Raw genomic sequence first — 17,412 nt, 5'->3', positions numbered from 1 at the left:
TAATTCCTCACCCACCTTCTTTAATTTGAAGCCCTCTCTACATCCCTAGTTACACAGCTTGCTGAAACACCTATCCCAGCACAGATCACGCATAGATGATTTCAAGAGTACAGATTCCACTTTCCCGAATTCTGATGCCAGTGCCGGACAGAACTGAACCCATTTCCCCCCAAATTGTTCTTTGAGCCATGTGTTCATTTGTCCAATCTTATCTGCTCTATGTCAATTTGTCCATGGGTCAAGTAATAATCTAGAGATGATTACATTGATGTTCCTTCATAATTTAGCACTTAGCTTTTCATGCTCCTTCTGTCACTGATATGATATGGACCACAATACGTGGATCCTCCTACTGCAAGTTCTTCCCAAACCCCAAGCAGATATCCCAAACCCTATTGCTGGCCAGACAAGGGCAGCTACCTGAGCACTCACATTTTGCAGCATACAGATGAATTTTCACAAAGTGCTGAAATTGAAATATTATCTAAGTCTCACAAATAACTATTGCAAAATAGTTAATAGGGAATAAATTTCTCTGCATTGGAGACAACTTTATAAGATAACTTTAACACATCAGTTGGATTGCCGTTTTTCAGTAAAATACTGCTCAATATGAAGACAGACATTTTCCACAGTATTAGCTTCAATTTCAGGAACATACATTTGTCTTCACATTTGAGTAATACAATCAATGTCAGTTTTTAAATTCCTGCATTTCAAAACTAATACTATCCAAACATGTTCAACAGCATTTTTATATATCTACTCACCATAATTTTGCAGCAACTCCTCCTTCGTTGAAACCAGCAGGGACTTGTCTTTCCCAGAAAATACAACAGCAACACAAATGAAATGCTGGTCAGATGAGTTTGATCTTCGAACGAGGGTAAGAAGCCGAACCGGATGATTGTTCAGAGGAGTACTAAGTCTCTCAATGCAAAACCAAGTTGAATAAGTAAGCCCAGAAGGTGGTGGAAAGAATCGTTCACCTAAAAGAAATTGTAATATTTTAGATTATACCTATGTAAATTGTCATATTTGCACAACAACCACAAATAGAAACCTGGTTTTCTGTTCAGATACACATTATAATATACAATATTAAGTCAAGCTTAATGCATTACATGTGCACATTTTACTGATATGCAGGCACTTCTAAAACAGATGTAATTTGGTAAAAACATAGGAGTGCTCCTGTGTCTAGGCCAGAAAGTTAGAGTTCAACTCCCACCTGCCCCAGGGGTGGGTCATAACATGTCAGAACAGGTTGATAAAAATAACTGAAAGTCCAGTGATGTTGATGCTCTACTGGAGTGAAGCAAGGCAAAATCACTGCCTAACAACTTTCACCAACAGAAATTCCACTTCAAATGCTGGGGTCAGAGGGAATCATTCAAGTAATAGGGGTAATCTATGCTGTCTCAAAGATGCCTGTCAGATAATGTCAATGGAAGCCAAGAGCAAGAATGCATGGGCTCTAACCAAGGAGAGATTAAACAGTAAAACAAGTTTCCAAGATAGCTTCCAATTCTTGTTAGGCTGTAAGAGTACCCCTTGATAAATGATCTTCAAAGTAAGCCTATCCCCAATAGGTTTGCTCTGTTGGATATTTCAGTAGATACAAAATTCAGTCATGCTTGCTCTCAGCAGATACTGACCTTGCCTGTTTAATCAGGAGGTGCGTCTGATAGAATTTTCAGGAAGTGTTCACAGAGTTCTGACTGTGGGTATGTGTAAGGACAGAATCGCCTAGCCTGGCACTTTTAGACAGAAACTAGGTGGATCTTGAGTTTGTACCAATACCACAACTCCACTGCAATGCCCACTACAAAATACTGTTCCAACATATATGCTGGAAATGGTGGATAATATTAACTACTTAACATGGAGCCTGCCAGTTGTGGAAAACACTATCTGTACTATGCGTGACCAGCCATCTAATGCATCCACATGATTAACAAGGTCATGTTGTGGATTCAAAATTAAATGTAACAATAAGAAGATATTTTAAAACGTGATCTGTTAATAAGCATGATTTGTACGCTTTGGCAGGAAATTAGTATGGGGAGTTAGAAATAATAGACTAAGATTTAGACCCTTTATTTTTATACTTTCCCTCAAGGGGTGAAGGAAGAGTATTTGATGGATACTGTAGTTGACCTGCAGATCCCTGTAATTCAGCAATTCAGAAGGCAATTATACTGCAATCCAATCACAGTCTCCAAATTCTCCAATCCAATCACAGATCTAAGTGAAGCTGATTCATGATGGCTAAACCAACTGAGATAGACTCATTAAACAATCAAGTATTAGCTCTGAATTATTTTAGTTCAGTTCCAACCACATTTTAAAATACCAAAGACAAGATAGTTGGACCCTGTTCACAATATTTCTGTTGATTTATTCAAGTGTTTTTCTAACTTCCACTTTTGATATTTTAAACCACAGTAAAACCATTACTCTTTCTCACCCGAGCTGTTGATAACAAGTATACAAATTAGCAGCTGGAGGTCATTTGGTTCCTTGCACCTCCTCTGCTACTTTCCTGCCAAATCTTTGTCCTTCACATCCCTTTGACTTCCTAGTCAGTCAAGAATTATGCATAAAATTAATGAGATGCAGTCAGGTAAGATAGGAAGGAACTTTTCCCACGATAGAGGTATCAATGACCAGCAGCATAGATTTAAGTTAAGGGACAGGAGGTTCATACGGGTTGTGAAGAAGAATTCTTTCATTGAACGTCATGAAAATCTGGAACTCACCTCCTGCAAGGGTGATAAAGGCCAAAACCCTCGTGACATTTAACTTGTATATAAATTTATGAGCAGAATGGTGGCTCAGTGGTAGCACTGCTACCTCTCAGTGCTATGAACCCAGGTTCAATTCCATCCACAGGTGACTGTGTGGAGTTTGCATATTCTCCACACGTCTGTGTGGGTTTCCTCCAGACACTCCGGTTTCTTCCCACTGTCCAAAGATGTGCAGATTAGAGGGATTAGCCATGTTAAGTTGCTCACAGTGTCCAGATATCTGCAGGCTAGGTGGATTAGCCATCAGAAATGTAGGGTTACAGGGATAGCATAGTGAGGTAGGTCTGGATGTGATGCCCTTTGGAGAGTCAACGTGGACTCAATGGCTGAATGGCCTGCTTCCACTATAGAGATTCTTTGATTCTTTGAAATGTTTTCACAACTTACTTATGCTCTATTCACAACGTTTTTCTTACATAACTTTACATCATCAGTAAATTTAGCAAACATATATTCAGTTTCTTTTATCCAAGCCATTAATATGGATTGAAATAAATGAGGCACCATCTGATCTCTGTGGCGCTCCACTCGTTACATCTTACAACCTATAAATGACACATTTATGTCTACTGTTTCCTGTTGGCTAGTCAATCCTCTAATATGTCACCGCTATACCACAAACCTTTATTTTGTGCAATAACCTTAGATGTAGTACCTTGTCAAATGTCTCCAGGGATGTCAAGTACTCATTACTATTAAACAAAAATATAGTCTCTGGACCCAAAATGTTAACTCCGCTTTCTCTCCAAGATACTGCCAGAGCGGCTGACCTTTTCCAGCAATTTCTAGTTTTGTTACTCACTATTGTTATTTCTTCAAAGTAAGTTGACTAAACACAAATTCCCTTTCACAAATCCATGCTGCCTTTATTGGATTCTCTTGAGAGTTTTACAATCATTGAATCTACCATCTCAGCAGTCACTGTTCTTAACACTGTGGGAGGAACTCCATCAGGACCTGGACATTCATCAGCCTTTAGTTCAAATAATTTTCCCAGACTACCCTTTGTCCCAGTGAATGTAATTATTTTAAGAATCTTATCCATTTCAATCTTGATTTATAATTATTTCCAGGGTGCTATTTACAGGCACAAAATATTTGTTCACTTGATCTACCATTTCCTTATTTTCCCATATTAAATAAACCAGACTCTCACTCTGCAGGGCGAACACACTTTGATTCACTGTTCCCCTTTTAAGTATCTGCAGAATCTCTCAATATCTTATCTATTTCCATATTTTCAGCCAGCATTCTCTCAGACTCTAAATTCTCTTGTAATTTTTTTGGGCATTCTTTGCTGTTACTTATATTCTGTTCAATATTCTGGGTGCATTTTTAAGGTGGGGGGGAAGATTTAAAAAAGACATGAGGAGCAAATTCTTTTTTAAAAAAAACACAGAAGGTGGTTTGCATGTGGAATGAACATTTGAGGAAATGGTGGATGTGGGTGAATTACAACATTTAAAAGACATTTGGTTAAATACATAAATAGCAAAGGTTTGGAGGGTTATGGGCCAGCAGTAAGCGGGTGTGACTAGTTTAGTTTGGGTTATGTTAGTCATGGACTGGTTAGTCCAAAGGGTCTGTTTCTGTGCTGTATGACTCTATTTACTAATCTTCACAGAATAGTTGTATGGTTTTAAGCATAGTTTTCCCTTTGTACCTCAAGTCTGAGGAAACAGACTTGAAAGATATGGCGGATAACTGATTAAGTCCAGATGCTAAATCTGGTTGCTTCACAAAATACTATTCAGTCCTGCTCTCATCTGCTAAACCTGCTCACTTTTCCAAGATCATCCTGAAAATGCAAAGATAACACTAACAGGTTATTTGTGTTTTTGAAAGCCATCTCAAATCCCTCTCTCCGTCCCTTTCTCCCTCGCTTCTGACAACTGCAATGACCTCATGGACTTCTCTGTCATAAACATCAACTCAATCTGATGAGCTGTATCTGCCAAGTCATTTCCTTCCATTAGCTCATCTGGTCAAACGTCCTTTCATGCTCCTCTCCTTTCACTTATGTTCTCCCCATTGCAGCCCTGAAATAAGCTAATTCTCTAAACTATTCCCTTTCTATGGGTTTTCCCTTTCTCCTTTAAATCTGCCATGGAAAGGCATTGCAAAGTGATTTCTTTCTGCTCCATCATTATCTCTTGTTGACCCCCAAGGATCAATCGACGTTTCGGGCATAAGCCCTTCTTCAGGGCCAGGTTTCGGGCATAAGCCCTTCTTCCTGAAGAAGGGCTTATGCCCGAAACGTCGATTCTACTGTTCCTTTGATGCTGCCCGACCTGCTGCGCTTTTCCAGCAACACATTTTTAAGCTCTGATCTCCAGCATCTGCAGTCCTCACTTTTCCCCAAGGATCAATCCTTGGCTTTCTCCTAATTACATGCTGGAACACAGCTACATCACCCAATGACATAGGTTTCACTTTTGCATGTACATTGATGACATTTAGTCTCACCCTCACCATGCACCTCTCATGACTCCTCCACTGTTGCTAAATGAGGTTTTATGACATCCAGTATTGGATGAACAGAATTATCCTCCAATTTCCTTCCAAGTATTGAAAACTGAAGCACCAGACTCCATCCTTCTCTCCCTCAACAGTCTGAGATAATCCAAATTGTTTGCAACTGTGATGTCACATTTGATCATGAGATGAACTTTAGATCTCATACTTGTGCCATCTCTATTACAGTGCCTGACTACACCTTGTTCCATTTCATGTTCCATTGAAACAGTCATTATGCCTTTGATTAGCCCTAAACTTGACTTTTCTAAAGTTCTGTTGGCTTGTTTCCCACAGTAAACTAGAGATTATTGAAAATCATATTATACATGCTTTAACTCACTGCATGTCCCATTGTTAGCATACCTATATTAGTTCAACAAAAATATTCTTGATTTAAAAAGATTCTTTGTTTACAAATCTACTCCAGCCCCACAACCCTGTGAGATGGCTGCGTTTTCCGAATTCAGGCCATTTGATTGCCTAGGCCGCAATCTATGAAATTATCTTCTGATACCACTCCACATCTCTGCACTGGTTTCCTTCTTAAAGGCACTCCTTGAAACCTACCTCTCTGACTCAATTCTCCTTGTGGTTTGGTGTCATACTTATGCCTTGGGATGTTTCATTACATTAAAAGACATTGTGGATAATGTTGTGGTTCAGTCTCATATTTATGCCTTTAGATGTTTCATTACATTAAAAGGCATATTGTGGATAATATTGTGGTTGGTGTTTGTGTGCACTTATTTCAATTTTATTTTTAAAAGCTAAATGAATCCTACCACTCACGCGTGTATTTCCCCTACCTGGCCCTGCAATCAATATTAAAGTATGACTGCTACTGTCACACATTTCATTTTTACCTGCACCAAGTCCACTGGTAACAGCTCCATCATTAACACCTCCTGCAGCGGTGGCAGTGTTGTTAGGTGCATTATGGGGAGCCAAACTAGGCAAGAACAGGCAGCTGAAAAAGAGAAAGTAAAGTACCTGTGAAGACATTGCAAGGAGAAAGAATGACCACTACAACGGAACCTCCATTAACAATAACAACCGTGATTTGAATTAAAAATAATTAATTGACTGAAACTATTTTGGAATATTCAATGGACGTGACACGAGCTTTTTCATCCTCCTCCAAGTTCCAACTTGTAATCTTAACTAGGCTGTAAAGGCAGGATTTCTTTTTCACCAATGGGCAGGTGGTGATCAATTGCTTCTGGAACCAGAGTGATCCACATAATATAATTACACCTAGTGAGCTGGTTGTTTGAAATTTTAGGATTTTGACCAAGCAATAGTGTAAAAACAGAAATATAGTTTCAAGTCAAAATGGTGTGCTGACTTGGAGGGAAACTTGCAGGTGATGGCTTTCACATGTTGCACTCTTGTGGTACTTCTAGGTTGTAAAACTTGCAAGTTTGAAAAGTACAGTCAAGAAGCCTTGGCATGTTGCTAAAGTGCATTATGTTGACGGAGGAAGAGCATGTTTAGAAGGTCATGGATTAAGTGCCTTGTTTTGCCCTGGACGATGTCAAGCTTCTTGATTGTTGTTCCACATGTGGAAAAATAGAAAGTTATCTATCATACTCCTGACACTGTAAAGAATGGAGGGGCTTGAGAAGTGACTAGGTGAGTTACTCACCACAGAAGTAATTCACATATGCTATAGGCATTGTATTAAATGGTGGTTTCAGGTGACCTGCTGATCAACATTAACATTGGAGATGCTGATGCTGGGTATTCAGTGGTCATAAATTCAAGTCACTACCAAGGAAAGCTGGTTAGATAATGGGAGATGATCAGATTGTCAGAGATAGTTGTTAAATCAATTTGGCTAGAGCTAAGAAATGATAAAAATACAATTATATTTCTCAGTGTCTTGTACAGTCCGCTAAATGGTGGCATAGATGTACAGAAACAAACCTTCATGGAAATTAGAGAAGTGTAAAAATTATATAGTTATAAAGGTGCAATTGATTATTCTGAATATAAATTGGGTTTGTAGGGTGAAGGACAGAGAAGGGCAAGCGTTCCTACAGTGTGCACAGAAATTTTTTCTTCAGCATTACATTTCTAGTCCAACAAGAAAGGGAGCTAGGCTGGGTTTTTGAAAATTCAGTGGATGAATTAGATCACATTTCAGGGGAAAGAACTTTTAGGGGATTACGATAACCATAACATAAAATGACTACATGAAAAGGAGATGAAAAACCCAGAGTCAGCATAATAAATTGTTGAAAGCTAACTTCAACTGGAAAGAATGGGTCTGGGTCAAATAAATGGGAATCAAAGGTTGGCAGGTAAAACAGTAGCTTAGCAATTATCTACCTTGAAATAAAGAAATGGCTTGTGAACAGACAAGGTAAATACCCTCAAAACAGAAAGGTAGCACAAACAAATGTAGAGCTCCGTGGATACCAAAGAAGTAGAAATTTGATAAAGAACGAACGAACGTTATGACCAATGTCAGAAAACACAATTGAAAACCAGGCTGAATATAACAGGTTCAAACAGATGGCGAAATATAAATAAGATAGGCAAAGAGCAAGTATGAAAAGAGACCAGTGGCTATTATTAGGAGAAAATTCTGAAGTCTTCTATAACCAGAGACCCGGGTTCAATTCCCGCCTCAGGCGACTGACTGTGTGGAGTTTGCACGTTCTCCCCGTGTCTGCGTGGGTTTCCTCCGGGTGCTCCGGTTTCCTCCCACATCACAAAGATGTGCAGGGTCAGGTAAATTGGCCATACTAAATTGCCCGTAGTGTTAGGTAAGGGGTAAATGTAGGGGTATGGGTGGGTTTCGCTTCGGCGGGTCAGTGTGGACTTGTTGGGCCGAAGGGCCTGTTTCTACACTGTAATCTAATCTAATCTAATCTAATCATTTAAATAGTAAAAGGATACACAAGGAAGCATGTAACATTTTAGAGACTAAAAAATGGATTGATACATGGAGAAAGAAGCTAAGTAGTAAGCAAATATTTTGTCGGACAATGTAGAACCTAAAAAAGACATTGACAAGTTGGTGGAGTGCACAGATAAGTGGCAGATGAAGCTCAATACAGAGAAATGTGAAGGTGCTAGCATTTTGGTAGGAAGAACATCGGCAGCCAAAATGAAATAAAGCATGCAATTCAAAGCGAAAAGTGGAGCAGATGACTTGCCTTTATAACGTCATAAATTATTAAAGTTGACAGGACAGGTTGAGGGAATGGTATCCTAAAGCTTTATTAACAGGACAACGAGAGTGTGATTTAGGAGACTATGTTGAATTTGTATAAGACACCGTTTTAACACTACAGTATTATGTCCACTTCCAGCACCACATCTCAGGAAAATGCAAACACATTGGAGAGAGTGCAGAAGAGGTTCTGAGAATGATTTCAGGGATGAGGGATTTCAGTTATGAAAATAAAATTGGAGAAGTTGGGACTACTTTCCTGGGGAAGAGAAGATTTGAAAGCAGTAATCAAAGGAGTCTCAACAGAATAAAGAGGGAGAAAATGTTCTACTTGCAAGAATCAAGAATGGGGAGTCACAGATCTGAAGCAATTGGTAAAGGAGCAAAAGTGATATAAGAAAACATTTTCATGCAACGAGTAGTTGGAATCTGGAATACACTGCCCGAGTGTTGAGGAGGCAGATTTAAATTAAGACATTCAAAATGAAATTAAACAAGTATTTTAAGAGGAACAAATGAGAAGGCAGGAGAAAGGCAGTAAGAAAGATGCTCATATAGAGAATTGGCACAGACATAATGGGCTGAATGGCTTCTTTCTGCATTGTAACATTGTGAAATATTACTCGCCACTTACCATCCCAAGCTTAATACTGTCCAGATTTGAGGCCCAGACTACTTCAGTATCTCAACAGCTGAAAATGATACTGAACACCGCAATTATTGGTTAACATTCCCACTTCTGACCTTACGTTTAAAGGAACGTCTGATGAACTAACTGATAGTAGGTAAAGGTGGCTGGGTCTGGAGCATTACCCTGAGGAACCTGGGGCTGAGATGACAAACCTGAAACAATCAACTATCTGCTTTTGTATTTAGTATGACTCAACAAATGGTGAGATATTTTCCTAATTTCCACTAATTTTAATTTTGATCAAACTCCTGGATGCTACACTCAATCTAATTGTAACCTGTCTCGATGTCAACTGGAGCCAAACTCACTGCACCTCGAATTTAATTTGATTTCCAATATTTGAAATAATGTTGTAATGAGATCTGGAGGGCAGTGGCTTTACAGGAACCCAAACAGAGCACTGGTGAGCAGGTTGTGCTGGGTAAATGAAACATGTATTGCAATCAACAATATTTTTCATCATTTCAACGATAGTGCTTATTGAAAGAAGCGTTGGAATCTGGCCAGAGAAAGAAAAAGGACTCTCTCAGTCAATAAGTGTAATTTGTCAGACTATCAAGAGTCTATAAATTTTGTTCTTCCATATTTTTTTCAGTAAAACATTGGATTCAGAAATTATTCTCGATATAATATAAATAACAGACTCAACTTATGTCCAACCGACAATATTCAGTTGTACCAGACATCAATGCCTCATGCAAAGCTCTGTGCATGAAAGTTCTGACAGACAACTGGTGCACAAATAATGAAGATTCCACATTTATGATCAAAGTCTACTGATATCAATTATGACATGAAAACATGTGCTTACAATTTATACAGATTACAAAGTAGTAGCCGGAGTGGTTAAGGAAATTTATGTGCATTTACTTTGAACTCAGACATTAAATTAAAAATATCAATACTCCTCTGCAGTATCTTAAACATTTGGTGACTTTACTTTGGATGCACAAGTTTCTGAATATGCAGATACAATTCAACCACTTGAAACTTCTTCCTGCTGGATTCAGATTTTTTTTTTAATATTAAACTGATCCCCACTCCTTTTTTTTTTAAACATTATCTAATGGTTAATTTTAAGTACCACAAAATCAGTAGAAGATTGTAATAATCTAGCTTTTTCTTTAAGTTTAGCAAGCAATACTCACCCAAACCCTTCCAGAGCTGTATCAAATTCCACAAATGCTGGGGTGACTAATGAACCATGAAGCCTAATATCATGTGGTGTAGTCATGGATACTAAGCACTTCACTCTGGTCAGAGGTACTGTACTGCCTTCTGTCCCTTTGAGCAAACTTTTGCTAATCCTGTAGTGAGCGTTATCTTCATTCAAGCCAAATACAATATCAGAACCAAAGCCATCCAGAGACGTGGTCATATTCCCTTTTAAAAAAAACACAAAAATGGGTAAGGACATTCAAATAGTAGGGGAGATAACTCAGCCCTTTTTCCTTTGATATAGATTTCTTTTTTAAAACTATGTACTCTCACTCATTATGTACACAAATGGGGTAATTCTCAACTTTGCCACCTGGGCTGTAACGGATCAGTTGCCCATTGCAGAACTCATCTAATTTTGGTTGCAGTATTTTTATTAGCACAAGGACTGTGTGTGTTCTAGACCAGGTGAGAGATAAGTTCTGGATGGTAAAGATTTACCATCAAATATAGTTTTTAAGGTGGAAGAGTACAACAAACATGAATGTGGCGATTCATAGTTAAAAAATCACACAACACCAGGTTATAGTCCAAAAGGTTTAATTGGAAGCACTAGCTTCCAATTAGAACTTCCCTACTCTTATACTCCAACCCTGTTGAAATAAGAGCCAGCAATTTGCCAGCCTTCCCGATTATCTACAGCACCTCTGTGCTAGCATTCTATGTTTCAGGCAAAGTACCCTCAAGTCCTTTTGTGTTGCAGCTTTCTGTAGTCTCTCTCTCTCTATTTAAATAACATTTTCTCTTGTTATATCTCTCTCACAACTGCCTTTCCAGCTATTTTTGTGCCATCTGCAAATCTAGCTACAGTGTATTCACTTACTTCCTCCAAGTCATTAATATATTGTGAACAGTTGCAATCCCAGCACTGATTCCTGTGAAACCCCATTGGTTACAGATCACCAACCTGAAAAAGAACACCATATCCCCACTCTGTTTCCTGTCCCTGAGCATTCTCTATCCAAGCCAGTATTTTACTTCCAACATTGTGAACTCTTATGTTCAAGTCTTAACCTTTTGTGACTGCCTTCTGGAAGTCCAAAAACAATAAATCTACTGGTTCCCCTCTTCCTTATCTGGTTGACACCTCCTCAAAAAACTCAATGAATTAGTCACACAATTTCCCTTTCATGAAGTTATGCTGACTCTGCTCGATTAGTTATAATTTTCCAAATGTTCTGCTATTACTTCCTTAATAATTGATTCCAAAGGATAAGGAATGCTTTTTCAAATGTACTTCTGACAAGTATTTATGGGAATAAGTAGATTAGCTCACTAACAAATATCCTCAGTAAAACAAATGATGATTATGATTTTGATGAAATTTGTAGAATAAATAAATGGGTATATTAAAAGAGAATCCCAGAGAGAGATAGCATTTATCCCAGAAGATACTGGAAAAGATTTGAGACACTGATAATCATCTTGAGTAGTTAGAGGCACCAGAAGTAGTTCGACATCAACAGCATTGGAATGGTAGAATGATAGTGTGGATAAATTTACATTGGCAAGTTTTCATTACACAAGTCAAAGAAAGAGTTTTATAATAGTAAACAGTTGACACAAAAATGTAACAATACAGTTGCAGGAAATCTGGAGCAAGCACAGAAATTGCTGAAGAAACTCATCATGTCTCACAACATCTGTGGAAAGAGAAACAGAGCTAAAGTTTTGAGTCTGATATGACTCTTCTCCAGAACTGCAGTGGACCATTAATCCAAGAATCTTGAGCTCAAATCTTGCTATCACAAATTGGGAAAACAAATGCAATAAATTTGAGTAACTGCCAGATTGTTGTAAAAATTTAAATGGTTCACAAATATACTTTAGAAAAGAAAACCTCCCAGCCTCCAGTCTGGTTTACATGTGACTTTAATCTCACATAAAACAGTAGGCCTTTAAAGCGCTCTGGGCAACTACGGATGGCAATAAAAAGGGTCTGCATCCAGTGAAGAGATTTTTAAAAAAATCAAAATACTATTTCTGTGATATTATTCAAAATAAAGTGGAAAGCTATGAAGTTCCAGAGAAGCACTTAAAAAGGGATTTTACAAAATATGAGTGTATATTATACAGCATACCTCTCATATCTGCATCACAACTTAAAGAGCTTGGCTTGTGGACTCTATACACATTGATCAACTTCTTATCCCAGGCCCCACAATTCAATGGATTACCAAGGCGGAGAAATTCTCTGAAGGCAAATAATACAAATAGAATTAATACCAACAGAACAAAGCAATACATCTTTAAACATTTAAAATAATTTAAGGATTACTGAATTTGCCCTCATCACAATAAATAATTGTTTATAGTTTATGTTTATTCTCAAATGTACCCACCCCAGCAAACCAGTTTTATCATTTTTCATAAATTATGATTAATTAAACATCATTAAATTGTACCCTGCTCCAAATTCATTACAACCAGAGAAGATGACAAGTGACTTGCATCCACCAATGTCATTTTTAACTACTGTATGCTTAATGGGAGCATGATAACTATCACTCCAATTTTTCCTCAGTTATTTGAGGAATCACTAGGGCTTCGGGCAATACTTCCTTTGTCAATGTATCGTGAAGTAGCCAAACATGTACTGAATATAGGAATAGAATATCTAGGGTAAGCCTGTGAGGTAAATTGGCAAATGCCTTGAAGAAAAGTACTCTTACAGATCTCTTTACCTGTATTTGATACTTTTCAGTCAACAAATATATTAAATTAATTGCTCATTTTACTATTCACTAAATTCTAACTTCCCATAGGATTCATCTCAATTAAAGTATCAAACCATAATCATTTATACTACGCCATTATAAAGAGAATAGTTACAACAACTTGATTTTAAAAAGAAACCCTCCAAGGCCTCCAGATATATTAGTTGGGGGGGGGGGGGGGGGGGGGGGGGAAGAACGGGGAGAGAACAGGAAGTGAAACCGCTAGCTGGAGATGCTCTGCCTAAGTTTATAGTGACAATGAAGCTAAAAGGCAAAAATCTAGAATGAAATCAAGTTTATAACAGGCTTGTAAGAAAGACAGTGGAGGATCAGTATTTGGTGACAGAGTCAAATGTTGTAGATAGAATGAAAGGGGATAATGTGCTTTGGTCACAGTAACAGCTTATGTCATTTGTAATTTTGTAAGTGTTCTACCAGGCAATAGAATCCAAACACAAAGTTTCAGGAAAGAGAAGACAAAAATTTAGGAGGCAACAAGGAAATAATAGAAACCAAAATGTACGGCTCGTTAAATAGAACAGAAAGTCAATAGATTTTGCTTTCAGAAAGAAGTGATGACATTACTTGTGGATGAGTTGGGTGACTACCCAACACGAGGAAACCATTTCCAATCTCAATTGGATAGTCAATCCAAAAGGAAAAGCAGCAAAAGGAGTGAAAATTTTGATTCACAGGTAAAAGCAAAGGTGACAGACAGGGAGATAAAAGTGCAATTAGAGGGTGAGCTGCATTCTGAATTACGGCAAGAAATAACCTGTAGAAATTTAGGTTTCACATGAATAGGTAAGGAGAGAAACTAATAGCAGAGGCACCTGAACGGATAGTCTAAATTATAAAGACAAAAGGTACCCATGAGTTCCTCATACCTGTTAAGAGATGAAGGGATAGGGGGAGAAAACATAAGGAAATGGCTGGTGCTGGAATTATGAAGCCAATATCTTTGATTTCCAGGCTGATCTTGGAGCAATGGGTAAGTATGACAGAAGACAGTACAGTTCTGAGGTCAATTGGTAGTACCTTTATCTGAATCAGAAAGCTTTGGGTTCAAGTTGCACTTCAGGAAAAAACTAGACTGCTACTAAGAGAGTGCTGAGATGGCACACTGAGGCTCTGTCTGCTTTCTCAAGTGAACATAAAAAGCACCCACAAACACATTTTTGAGAAGAGGAGACTTTACCCTGGTCTGCAGGCTATTAAGCATCCTTCAACTGTCACTAAAAATAAACCATCTGATCACGATCACATTGCCATTTGTGACAGCTTGCTGCCCACAAACTGGCTGCCATGTTTTCTACATCAATTACTCCATTTGAACAATACTTCATGGACTGTAAAACAACTTACAACATTCTAACATCATGTGACATCTGCCTCGCTTTCATGTCTTGCTCTCAATCAAACTGATTTCCTGGTAGCATAACTCCCTGCCAGATATGCAAAGTATGCACGGTTGGGGAAAGATGAAACCAGTTAGGGAAAAGGTAGTGTAACAAAAGAATAGGGCAAAAAGAAAATGTCAGGAAACCCCTTAGAAGGGAGAAGCAACTGCGACTCATATTTGATCAACAAGGTGTGGTAACTGTTTTTGTTCCTCAACTGAAATTTGGCTCTAAAAAAAGTTATGGCAAGTTAAGACTTGACTTCTATCCAACTTCAAACTTCTGGTGAATTGATGTTTGGATGGGGGTGAACAACATCTATATTTGGAGGTGGGTGGAGAACCTTGTGCTTTGTTCATTACATTTGTGAACTTATTGTAAAAACTTGCTTTTTATTAAATGTTCACTTAGCAAAAAATTGGAACCAAGGAAAGCTGTAATTTGACATGCCTGACATAGCTGCCACAAAATGAAGGCTATCGCTAACCCATCTGACAGCTAATGTTCAAAAATGGAGAAGATTTGACTAAAGATTGTTGACTATAACTCTAATATTGCTGTTACAAATTCTCAATGGTCTTCGATATCTTAAACATCCAAGATTAATTTGAACCTTCACAGCATGGTATACACATAGCTTACCTAAGGACCACTGGTTCTAATGACTGTGAAGCCAATCGCTCAAACATTCTTTGGAGCGGTGGGTGCAGAGGATGATCTTCATCAGATAGAGCAGAACCACATCTATGTAGAAGTCGTTCAAGAAGCCCTGCTTCACACATCACTTGTTGATTTCTCTCTGAATAGATGAGCGACTGTAAGATATTGGCCACTGCAAGCTGAAGATCTATTGCATACTAAGACAGACAAGAAATAAGTATTTAAAATGCAGGTAAAGAAAAAAAAAACCAACTCAGCTCCTAGAACATAGAACAGGACAGCACAGAAACAGACCCTTTGGCCCACTGTGTCTACACTAACTGTGATGTCATTCTAAACTAATTCCATCTGCCTGTACGAGATCATATCCCTTTATTCCCTGCCTGTTCACATCTGTCTATAGATCTCTTAAACATTGCTATCATATCTGCTTCAACTACCTCCCCAGATAGCATATTCCAGGCATCTACCACCCTCCTGTGTAAAAAAAGTGTACCTCGCTGACACAGTGATTCTGAAGGGAGTCAATCTGTGTCACTCATGGAAAAAAAGTTCCATGCCGTAACAGAGAAGATGACAGATCTTGCTTCCTTAAACATACAGTGGTGTAAAAATATACTAGATCTAAAAATAATATTGCAAAACTATGGTCAGGATTGTTAAAAATAATTAAGAATCTTTTTATGTACTCAAACCATTCTATTCACTGAGCATTAATGAGTAGGGATTAACTACCAGTTATCTAACTCAAATTAAAGGGCTTTCTAATTTGAAATGTTTTGAGGTGCATTTCAACCCATCATTTTCCTAAGCTCTTTATTAATATAGCTTTTATTGAAAAGAGGTTCAAAATCAAACAAACTTACTGCTAGAGAATAATTGCTCAGAGGAAACTCAAAGAGATGCACTTCAAACACAACCAAATTTCTTCCATGTCACACTTACTTCACAGAAACTACTTAGTTTGAAGGGGTTTTGTAAATGTCTTTGCTGCCACTTCTGTCAAATCTACATCATAAAACAGTTTCCCTTAACATCACTGTTTCAGCATTGCCTTATGTAAAGTTATGAGCATACTATGTTTTTTTTTAAAAAAAACTTAATTTTGTAACCTCTACATTGAAATAGAGCCTTGGAATGATCTTAAAGGGTCAATAAAATGTTTTCTTAACAATCCAGCAGATGGCAAACTTTAGTTAATATTCACATGCATATACTATTTCTATGCCATTAGCACCACTTAAACAATAGTTAATAATATTATTTTAGATACTATTTGAGTAATTATTTTATTTGAAGACATTTGAAGTTTGCTTTAAACAAACTAATTCTGTCCATCAAACGTCCAATTAACATTAAGTGTCAAGTAGTTTATGCAAGTCTGTCATAAATGACAATATTTTCTATATGTAATAGATTTCTATAGAATCCAATCACTGAAATATGTTTAAGAGAGTGAAAAATGGTTGAATCAAATTAATTTGTACTTTTGAGTATTGCTTTCAGATGTTTAAATAAAAGAAAGATTGGGCTTCAAGAACGAGATAGACACGCTGGTTATTCAGATATCCAGATTTTACTTCAGCTCTGCTATTTTCCAGTTCTAATAGACATGGATCATGACACAAACCACAATTTAGCAGGGATACTGCATTTTAGTCCATAAAAGATATCAGTTGTTGCAGTACTTAATCCTTTTGAAGAGGTAAGAGCAAGTTGTATAGGCTTCTTTTGGCGTTAATTTGCGTCCTCTTAGCTAGAAAACAAATGGCATCATTGGATGTTTCCTGGCCTGAAGGATGGTGGGATTGGGAATCATAAAATAAATTAATTTGCTATTGTCAATAAGGATACATATTTAATTGTTTGGAGGACTTGAAGTTTGATGGTATGTGGAAAATTTATTTTCTGAAGTACTGTGTAAATACTTGGATGTTTTTCTTTCAATTGATCACTTTGGAGATTAGGCAAACAATGTGGTGCCAGGAACTCTGATCTTGAGAGAAGCCTCTGAGGGAGTTTGTCTGAATGTGCCCTAAATGCCTACATCTACACTGAACTCAGAGACAACTGTCCAAATCCAGTGTTCTGTCCACACGTACCAAAATGCCAGATTGAACATTTCACACATTATCATGTTGCTTTCAAGAATTCACAATTATTGACCAAAGAGAATATTTTTTGTTTTCCCCAAGTCAATTTCTGCAGAAATGTGTGT

At 37.7% G+C, this 17,412-nt stretch overlaps 1 protein-coding gene across 5 annotated transcripts in view; it reads right to left on the bottom strand.

Moving 5' to 3' along the window:
* Window positions 1–17,412, bottom strand: part of wdfy3 (WD repeat and FYVE domain containing 3) — a 402,022-nt gene that overhangs the window by 206,434 nt on the left and 178,176 nt on the right. For all 5 annotated transcript variants that reach the window (XM_043696098.1, XM_043696088.1, XM_043696116.1 and 2 more), the window contains 5 exons: window positions 15,177–15,391; window positions 12,499–12,611; window positions 10,348–10,582; window positions 6,191–6,294; window positions 771–989 (listed from right to left, as the gene is read on the bottom strand). In XM_043696098.1, the coding sequence (XP_043552033.1) occupies window positions 771–989; window positions 6,191–6,294; window positions 10,348–10,582; window positions 12,499–12,611; window positions 15,177–15,391 (886 nt within the window). The remainder of the gene's footprint in view (window positions 1–770; window positions 990–6,190; window positions 6,295–10,347; window positions 10,583–12,498; window positions 12,612–15,176; window positions 15,392–17,412) is intronic.

Source organism: Chiloscyllium plagiosum, chromosome 1 (genome assembly GCF_004010195.1).
Source record: "Chiloscyllium plagiosum isolate BGI_BamShark_2017 chromosome 1, ASM401019v2, whole genome shotgun sequence".
NCBI lineage: Eukaryota > Metazoa > Chordata > Chondrichthyes > Orectolobiformes > Hemiscylliidae > Chiloscyllium > Chiloscyllium plagiosum.
Note: the sequence above shows the minus strand (reverse complement) of the source record. Positions and strands in the feature narration are given on the sequence as shown.